The sequence below is a fragment of the Coregonus lavaretus genome (genome assembly GCF_964263955.1).
Source record: "Coregonus lavaretus genome assembly, chromosome: 31".
NCBI classification, from domain to species: domain Eukaryota; kingdom Metazoa; phylum Chordata; class Actinopteri; order Salmoniformes; family Salmonidae; genus Coregonus; species Coregonus lavaretus.
In genome coordinates this window covers 22,046,280-22,055,832 of record NC_140018.1, presented here as the reverse complement: position 1 = coordinate 22,055,832, position 9,553 = coordinate 22,046,280, and the positions used below count along the sequence as shown (strand labels likewise).

At 40.6% G+C, this 9,553-nt stretch overlaps 1 protein-coding gene across 1 annotated transcript; it reads left to right on the top strand.

Moving 5' to 3' along the window:
• The first annotated feature begins 3,575 nt into the window (after positions 1 to 3,575).
• abracl (ABRA C-terminal like) lies at positions 3,576 to 8,727 on the top strand. Its single transcript, XM_084149307.1, has 3 exons — positions 3,576 to 3,679; positions 4,516 to 4,581; positions 7,324 to 8,727. Exons 2-3 carry the CDS (start codon positions 4,521 to 4,523, stop codon positions 7,506 to 7,508), a joined length of 246 nt encoding a protein of 81 aa, XP_084005433.1. The 5' UTR covers positions 3,576 to 3,679; positions 4,516 to 4,520; the 3' UTR covers positions 7,509 to 8,727.
• The last annotated feature ends 826 nt before the right edge of the window (positions 8,728 to 9,553 follow it).

The following is a 9,553-nucleotide window of genomic DNA, read 5'->3' as shown; positions in this document are numbered from 1 at the left end:
GGACCCGGATCACACAAATTGCCATAGCTAAATTACTAGTTGTGTGTGTGGATATAGACTCTGTCGGTGTCTAGCGATCTTCACCCTGGAATGAGTCCCTGATTAGAGGGAGAATGAACACGTGTGTATTGCCACTGGACAGCATTGCTGTGTATAATATTTGTTAGTCAGGGATGCACTATCACTAGTAAAATGTCATGGCTGTGATTGACCAGGCATGGGAGGTTCATTGAGGTAGGTGCAGTCCAGAATATGTAGTGCAGCCGTTATAAACTGCTGTTGTTTCCCTCGCTTATGATGAGAGGACACTGAACCAGAATCTGGCTTTACAGTTGACGTTGATACTGTGCCTTAAGAAAGTGTTCATACCCCTTGATGTATTCCACATTTTGTTGCGTTACAGACTGAATTAAAAATGGATTAAACTGATTTTTTTCTCACCCATCTACACACAATACCCCATAATGACAAAGTGAAAACATTTTTAGAAATATTTGCAAATTGACCTCAAGTGCATCCAAGTTCCTTTGATCATCCTTGAGACGTCCATACAGCTTGATTGGAGTCCACCTGTGGCCAATTCAATTGTTAGGACATAATTTAGAAAGAAACACACCTGTCCGACAGATGTCAGTCAGTTGAGAGGTCCTGGAACACTAATCGTGAAGAAGGTTGATTTTGCTGCGTTTATTGCGCAAGTGATTCATTGTACAGGACAAACTAACAAAAAAATCAAAGAAACTGGAAATCATTGTGAAAACGGCTAAAAGGTTATTGGATCTCCAAGACTTCACAGTCAGTATACTCAGATGAACTGTTGGTGATAGCAGTTGCCCTCCAGTGGGTAGAGGACATTCAACCTGTCAAAATTATAGTATGCTCAGATTCCCTGTCTGTATTGAATAGTTTATCATCTGGCAAATCTAATAGGAATGACCTACTATTGGAGGCATTAATGTTATTATGGAAAATTGAGAGACTGTGTAGTAGTGAGATTCTGTTGGGTCCCAGCCCAGTTGGGTGTGGAAGGGAATGACATTCTAGACCAGATAGTCAAAAGGGCTTTAAAATGACATATAACTGATGTTAATGTTCCATTTTGATAGATGTGTGGCAGAAGAGATGGGACTCTGAGCCCAAGGGCCGGCATTTATATGCCCTCCAAAGAAAGGTTGGTGGACCAAGATTCAAAGGTCAGATTAAGAAGGAAGAGGTGGTGTTTGCTCGATTGCGCCTAGGACCTTGTACATTGAACTCGTCATTACATCTGGTTGGCAAGCATGTTAATGGTTTGTGTATGGTCGATTTAAATGGTGGAGCATGTGTTGTTATATTGTTGTAAGTACAGTATGTTGAAGAGAGGGAAAGATTGAAGTGTAGGGTCATTGGGGTTGGGGGGGGTTGGAAGGGATTTTAGGGATGGGGGAGGGTCTGTTAGTAGGGCTCTTTTATTTTCTCGGAAGTACTGAGTTAGGTAGAAGAATTTAGAAATGTGGAGATAATGTTTTAAGATGTGATTGAGACACACTCCGGTACAGTAGGTGGCGGTGTGCACCTTTAACGTTTGTTTGGGGACCGCCATTATATAATAAACGGACTTACATTTACGTCATTTAGCAGACGCTCTTATCCAGAGCGACTTACAGTTAGTGAGTGCATACATTCTTATTTTAAAAAATTCATACTGGCCCCCCCGTGGGAATCGAACCCACAACCCTGGCGTTGCAAACACCATGCTCTACCAACTGAGCTACTGCACAGTGAAACATTACAGGGAATACTGTCTGAAGATGCTCCCCCTCTCAGGCCCCAGAGCCTGTGTAGGGAGATCAGTACATTTGACCAATTTGAAGGAGTACTTTTTGTTTTGTAAGAATAATATGAAGTTTTTTAAAGCTTTCCCCTATTCCCCTTTTTTGGGGGGTTAAACTATGTTTTCACCCCACCCAGTAGGTGGTAGCAATACACCTTTTTGGATATAATCTTCCTATGAAACCTTGAAGAAGAACCACAGGTCCAACAGTGCATGTCAGAGCAGAAACTATACCATGAAGTCCATTGACTGTCCGTAGATCTCTGAGATATAATTGTACTAAGGCATATCTGGGGAAGGGTATAAAACAATTTCTAGAGTGTTGAACGTTTCCAAGAGCACAGTGGTCTCCATCATTGGGAAATTGAAAAAATATGGAACTACCCAGACTCTGCCTCGAGCTGGCCATCTGACCAAACTTAGCAACTGGGCAAGAAGGACCTTGGTCAGGGAGGTGACCAAGAACCCAATGACCACTCTGACAGAACTATAGAGTTCCTTGGCTGAGATGGGAGAACCTGCCGGAAGGACAACTGTCTCTACAGCACTTTACCAATCTGGCCTTTATGGGAGAATGGCCGGACGGAAGCCACTCCTGAGAAAAAGGCACATGACCACACACCTGGAGTTTGACAAAAGGCACACGTGAAAGACTCAGAGCATAAGGCAAATGATTCTGTGGTCTAATGAGACAAAAATGTAATCTTTGGCCTGAATTCAAAGCGCTATGTCTGGAGAAAACCAGGCACAGCTCATCACCCGTCTAACACCATCCCTACCGTGAAGCATGGTGGTGGCAGCATCATGCTATGGGGATGCTTTTCAGCAGCAGGGAGACTGGTAAGGATAAAGGATATACTATCATCATTTACTGCCGTCATTGCTGGAAGTCTACAGTAGCTCAATACATTGGAGGTGCCGATGAGGATTTTTCTTTGGGTTGCATGTAACTTTTTATTTAGACCTTTTTTGGAAGTAGATATCGGCCATGACGGCAGTAAATTACAATAGTTGCTATTCGAAACTCCATATTTGGTGAGTAATAAACGTATTTTGACATTATTAAGCTTTAAAAGCTGGTGAATGGCAAGTTGAATGGATGCTTCCTGGGTTTAAAGGAGATTCGCCATATCCACATCTCCTGCAAGGCCAGATTCTGGTTCAAGAGGAAACTAACCAAGAACAGGAAGTGGGAATCTTGAGAGTCCTGCTGCTAATTCTGCCAACTGGGCTAGGTGAGTGATTGTCAGGTAGGCTACAGTGACCATAAGGGAAACAGGGCACACTGGTCACAGAATATTTCATAAGCCTAACCTACCTGACCAGTTCAGAACATTTTGGTCAACCTGCACGACCACCTGTTGTGAAGAGCCAGTTTGGGCGGAGCCCTCTGGCCCTCAGGGCTCTCTGGCTGAGTATTGAGTATTTTAAACAACCCTTGGAATGATTGGCAGGAAGACTCATAACCAGTACCCTATTCTGTAGTTATCCTTGAATAAAAAAGATATGGTTGAAACACAACCTTAGTTCAAACACACCCAGTAGCCTTTTAAAATGTTTTTTTATATATATTTTTTAAATGAATGGCTTTGTGTTTGCAGTAGTCAATGGCAACACTAAGCACATGCATCAACATAGAAGGTAGAGGTACAGAAGCATATAAATGCAGTGGAAATAGCAAAACGAAGACAAGCTAATCATGTCCAACAGCCAAGCTCCCCCTCGCTGTATCCAGAGAAGGAGGGGTCATGACGTCAGCATTACTGCCCTTTATGGTACAGTTTTAATTTGCGTCGCCCCTCTTCATTCTTCCTGTTGAATTCTACTCAGGCATCGTGTGATATCGGGGATATCGCTCTTACTCAGGTAAATACTGCAACATAATAACCATTTAATGTGAAATAGAACATACGAATGAATGCGTAGTCTGTTGGGTTATTAGCCTACATTTAAACTCTGTCATCACTTTAGCCGGCAGCCTCCCGCATTTCCTTCCATTGTCTGCCATAGCCGTGCGTATGTAGTCTATAATCAATTGATTATATAAAAAAAAACAATGATCGAAATAGTCAAAAGTTAGACAGAGCTCAAGTAATGGTTCTCGAAACGGATTACACGTCTGTATTTCAACATGATTGATTCTAAATTCCCTTGGGTAGTGATCGGTCGTCACTAGTTACCACAGCCACAAAGTCATAAACCTCGTCTATTTCTACAATTTCTCTTCTTAAAATGTGATTTTTAACCCAAATTATAACCACACTGCTAATCTTATGCCTAACCTTAAATTAAGACCAAAAATGACTTTTGTATTCATGAATTGTTACATTTTGACTTTGTGGCTGTGGTAAATAGTGTAAACCCTACTGATCCCAGCTAGCCTACTTCCGCATTAATGGTACTTTTCATATGGAAGGAAATTTATGTTGCAGCTTGTTACAATGTGAAACTGACATGTTTTTGCTGCTGCGTAGGCCGTTTCGCAAAAATGTAGCCTGTCTTTATAATACTGTGATGGTGTATCCTGTCTTAGTCAGGTGCCCGTTTATCCTATAATACATTATACTAATACATTACAAGGGATGTTATGACTCAAATGTCTACATTATGACACCCCCCTCTCCCTTGCTATTGTTTTTGGCTTCAGGGAATGCCCATAGAATATTGGCATGTGACACTATTATATTTTGTTACACTTCTAGTGGCAATGAATGTCCAACATGAAGTATCTCTGCTTGTTGGAGAGATCCAACGGCTTGGCAGTAAAAGTAAGTATAATCTTGTATTACAGTGCACTTTGCTTATAACAAATAACCAATGCAATAGGTTGCCCTATTGACCAGGGCAAGTGACCTGAGCAGTCACACAAGTTGAGCCTGCTCTGAGGTTGCTCCTTTAGGCAGGTGATTATTATTAATTAATATTTTACTGATTACAACCAAAATGCAAATTAATTCCAGTAGTCTGGTCTCTAGGTCCTCCCATATGTGTAGGTGAAAATAGATACTTAAAATGTTCAGGCAAGTGATCATGTTCTTCAGGCGGCTTTTCAGACCTTAATGTCAATCCCAAGAATAAAACCAACTGGATAAAGTGGTAAATCAATCTGTCAATGTACTTTGCAAGACAATCTGTTAAAATCACCAGGGATAGGTGGTGTGATTCCTGTAATAGAGGCTGTGCTGTATTTTGAAACTTCTACAATTCTCTCCAAACAGGATGTGTAGACTTTTTCCCAGCTAAATTCTAACTAGTGCTGAGCCATTAACCACATTTTCAGGGGGAGTTCGGTTATTAAACAACAAATTGACCGGTGTCAGTTCAATTACTTGAATTCCATTTATGGTAGTTTGTTTCTCTAAAGAGAAATCAAATCATTCACGAGAGAAATGAAGTCAAGGAGTACAGTATATGGGACGCTGGTCCGACGGGAGTTTTCATTAAGCAACATTTAAACCTATACTGAACAAATATAAATGCAACAATTTCAACGATTTTACTGCGATACAGTTCATATAAGGAAATCAGTCAATGGAAATACATTTAATTAGGCCCTAATCTATGTATTTCACATGACTGGGCAGGGGTGCAGCCATGGGTGGGCCTGGGCCCAGCCAGTCAGAATAAGTTTCCCCCACAAAAGGGCATTATTACAGACAGAAATACTCCTCAGTTTCATTAGCTGTCTGAGTGGCTGGTCTCATGTTCCCGCAGTTGAAGAAGCGGGATGTCCAGGGCTGGCGTGGTTACACGTGGTCTGCGGTTTTGAGGCCGGTTGGACGTAGTGCCAAATTCTCTATGGTAGAGAAATTAACATTACATTATCTGGAAACAGGTCTGGTGGATATTCCTGCAGTAAGCATGCCTATTGCATTCTCCCTCAACTTCTGGCATTGTGTTGTGTGACAAAACTGCACATATTAGTGGCCTTTATTTTCCCCAGCACAAGGTGCACCTGTGTAATGATCATGCTGTTTAAACCGCTTCTTGATATCCCACACCTCTCAGGTGGTGGATTACCTTGGCAAAGGAGAAATGCTCGCTAACAGGGATGTAAACAAATTTGTGCACAAAATGTGAGAAATAAGCTTTTTTTGAGATCTTTTATTTCAGCTCATGAAACGTGGGACCAACACTTTACATGTTGCGTCTTATATTTTTGTTCAGTATAGTTCAGCGCAGAAAAGTGGTAATTAACCTGTTCTTTACCGGCTCGGACACAGATGGATACACTTTTATGCCTGCTACGTTAGGTTAGAAACACACAGACCGCATACGCTGCCGCATGAGAGAGGAATGTAAACAACACAAAGACAAGAGAGGGATAGAGTTCGTGAAATTATGCCTTATCTACTTTGAAGAACTAGTCAAATGATTTCTTCAGACAGCTCTGCAGCATACTTAGGCAGGCTAGCCTAGCTAAATGGGATGACTAAAGACCGTAGCCTACAGTATGGGGAGAACAGAGATAATGTTAATGGTTGGCTGGCTGCTGCCTGAGATGATGACTTTAAGGAATGAACAATTATAAAGCCATCAAATAAAACTTAGTAATATACACAACATGAATATTTTATTATCTAATAGTAATTTCCTATTCTATGTGGAGCTGACGGAGACAATGGAATATTTTCATTGTTTTGGTAATTTAATGTTCACTATTTTTGGCTTTGGCATTTCCATTAAAAAGCTTTTATCATTTTAATGTCAGTATTTCATAATGTATTTTTTTTATTTGTAATCAAAATCCGTGATAATGTTTTTGGAACCGAACCGACCTCAAAAAGCACAAAACGCTCAGCACTAGTTCCAACACACGAACGTTGCAGATAGAAATGCCATGAATGGAGCCAATATGGTCTACATGTCGGAGAGGCATGTTTGTTCTATATGACATTTCTATCCAAAATGTTGTGTCCTGCTGAATGTGCCCCTGGTTCAAGGGCCTGGTGGATAGTTGAATTCATTAGCACTGGGGTGGAACCAAAGTCTGCACACCATGTGGATTCCCAGCACCATAATGCAATTAATGAGATCTATAATTAATTGGTGCAATGTAAGTAAGCCTGTTTTGTCTTCATTTGGACACTATCTTTATCCTCAGGCAGTGGAGCAACTTGTTTGTGAACTAATCTCAGACTTTTCCAAATAACCACCTCAACCACCCTAAAAAAAAAAAAAAAAAAAAAAAAAAAAAAAAAAAAAAAAAAATATTAGCTCCACTACCACATGCTCTCTCCTGCTGTTGAAAATCTCCTGGCTTTAATGTTTGTTTACAGAGCCATGCTTCCCCCTTATTTGCTCCTCAGCTGTTACAGCCTATTTTGGAGTGGCTAGTTTCAGTGTGATCCTCTGCCAATACCGTGCAGTGCTAGAGGAAACACTAAACATATATGTGATAGACATTCACAGGCGTTTCAGGAAAGTAAAAAAAAAATCTTCTTACAGAAGGAATACAGGATTCGCTTAATACTACCTTGCTTCTCAAACGATCTTGCCTTGTTTTACAGATGCAGATGGACAAACATGTGTCAAATTTGGTGTCCTGTTCAATGACGATAGGTGTGCCAATATCTTTGAGGCTTTGGTTGGGACTCTGAGGGCTGCCAAGAGGAAGAAGATCATCGCATTTGAAGGGGAGCTTCTCCTGCAAGGTGTCCATGACAATGTTGACATCACACTCCTACAAGAATGAAGCTGATGGCTATCATTATTCAGATGTTAAGTCAAGAGTTTCTTTGAGGCGTTACTATTTCATCTACCAACCAGGGATCACAAATCAACATTTTGATACATTTTTAGGACTACAAATGTACAGGCTGAGAATGTAACATTTTGTATATCACATTAGGAAAATATTGTTCTTGTCATAAGGAGTATATTCTAGGGGACGAAATACACCTAGACTTTTTAGGAAACAAATTACCTTACAGTAACAGGAATCACCAAATGGCAACTTCATTTATTGTTTACATGGGCATTTTGCTACCTCTTGTGAACAACTAAGATGGCAACGCTTCAAGAGAAGCTTTTGCACATATTGATTTTGTATTCATGCTAACGTTAAGCATTTGAGTATGTAATATTCACGCTTTTATATGTTTGCAAGACTCTTTTCTCGATCGACCACTCACAAACCTTTGCCTTTGCTATAACCAAGGGGGATTAAGCCAATGGATTTCCTGTGTAATTCTTAGCAGTATTTAATTACAGGGTGATTTGTGCCAAATAAAAATGTGGTTTTGTAATGTTCCTCAGGACCAAATGTGTTAAACTGACCTTTGAAATTAGACTCCTTATTTAGAATACAAGTTTGCCTCATTCCAGATACTGTGTTGTATATTATGCAATCATAGCATAGTCCTTCTAATAAGAGACATTGATAATGTACTCAATGTACATTATGTTGTAGATAGAAATTATGTATAAGATGTTCTCTATTTTACAGGATAGGGAGTTGTAGATCACATTTCTATATCTGCAACATGTATGTTGTGGCTTACTTGATGTGCCCCATATGATGAATAAGATTCTATCATCAAATGATGTGTGGGTCACCATGAACTGTGAATAAAGGCTTATCATGCATGGTGTTACTGTTCAAAGAGGAGACACAATGTTTAGTATTGTGTCCTGGTAGGAAATACATTTGGAACTTGACATGGGAAGCAATAGTAACTCTTCAAAAAAATGGTTTATCAAGAAAAAAGAAACATATGAAAAATTTAGCACAATTTTTTTCTCTGATCTAATACAATGCATGTATGATCATCAAACTTGATCAAAGTGCAGTTCCTTTCCAAAGTCCAATAATTTCCAAATTATTGACTTATATTGGCAATAATATATTCCTAAGAAAGCAATGGGGGTTCTGAGGACGGTGAAATACTCTGTTAATAAAAAACAAACCTTCACTTTGCAGCCTGATTTTATTTTTATGATCTATAGGCCCCATTTAACAGAATGGTAATGTATACAGTGCATTCGGAAAGTATTCAGATCCCTTGACTTCTTCCACATTTTGTTACGTTACAGCCTTATTCTAAAATGGATCGAATTGTCCCCCCCCCCCATCAATCTACACACAATACCCAATAATGACAAGGCAAAAACAGGTTTTACATAGGTATTCAGACCCTTTACTCAGTACTTTGTAGAAGCACCTGTGGCAGCGATTACAGCCTCGAGTCTTCTTGGGTATGACGCTACAAGCTTGGCACACCTGTATTTGGGGAGTTTCTCCCATTCTTCTCTGCAGATCCTCTCAAGCTCTGTCAGGTTGGACGGGGAGCGTCGCTGCACAGCTATTTTCAGGTCTCTCCAGAGATGTTCGATCGGGTTCAAGTCTGGACTCTGGCTGGGACATTCAGAGACTTGTCCCAAAGCCACTCCTGCGTTGTCTTGGCTGTGTGCTTAGGGTCGTTGTCCTTTTGGAAGGTGAACCTTCGCCACAGTCTGAGGTCCTGGGTGCTCTGGAGCAGGTTTTCATCAAGGATCTCTCTGTACTTTGCTCCGTTCATCTTTCCCTCGAGCTTGACTAGTCTCCCAGTCCCTGCCGCTGAAAAACATCCCCACAGCATGATACTGCCACCACCAGGCTTCACCGTAGGGATGGTGCGAGGTTACCTCCAGAAGTGACGCTTGGCATTCAGGCCAAAGAGTTCAATCATGGTTTCATCATACCAGAGAATCTTGTTTCTCATGGTCTGAGAGTCTTTAGGTGCCTTTTGGCAAACTCCA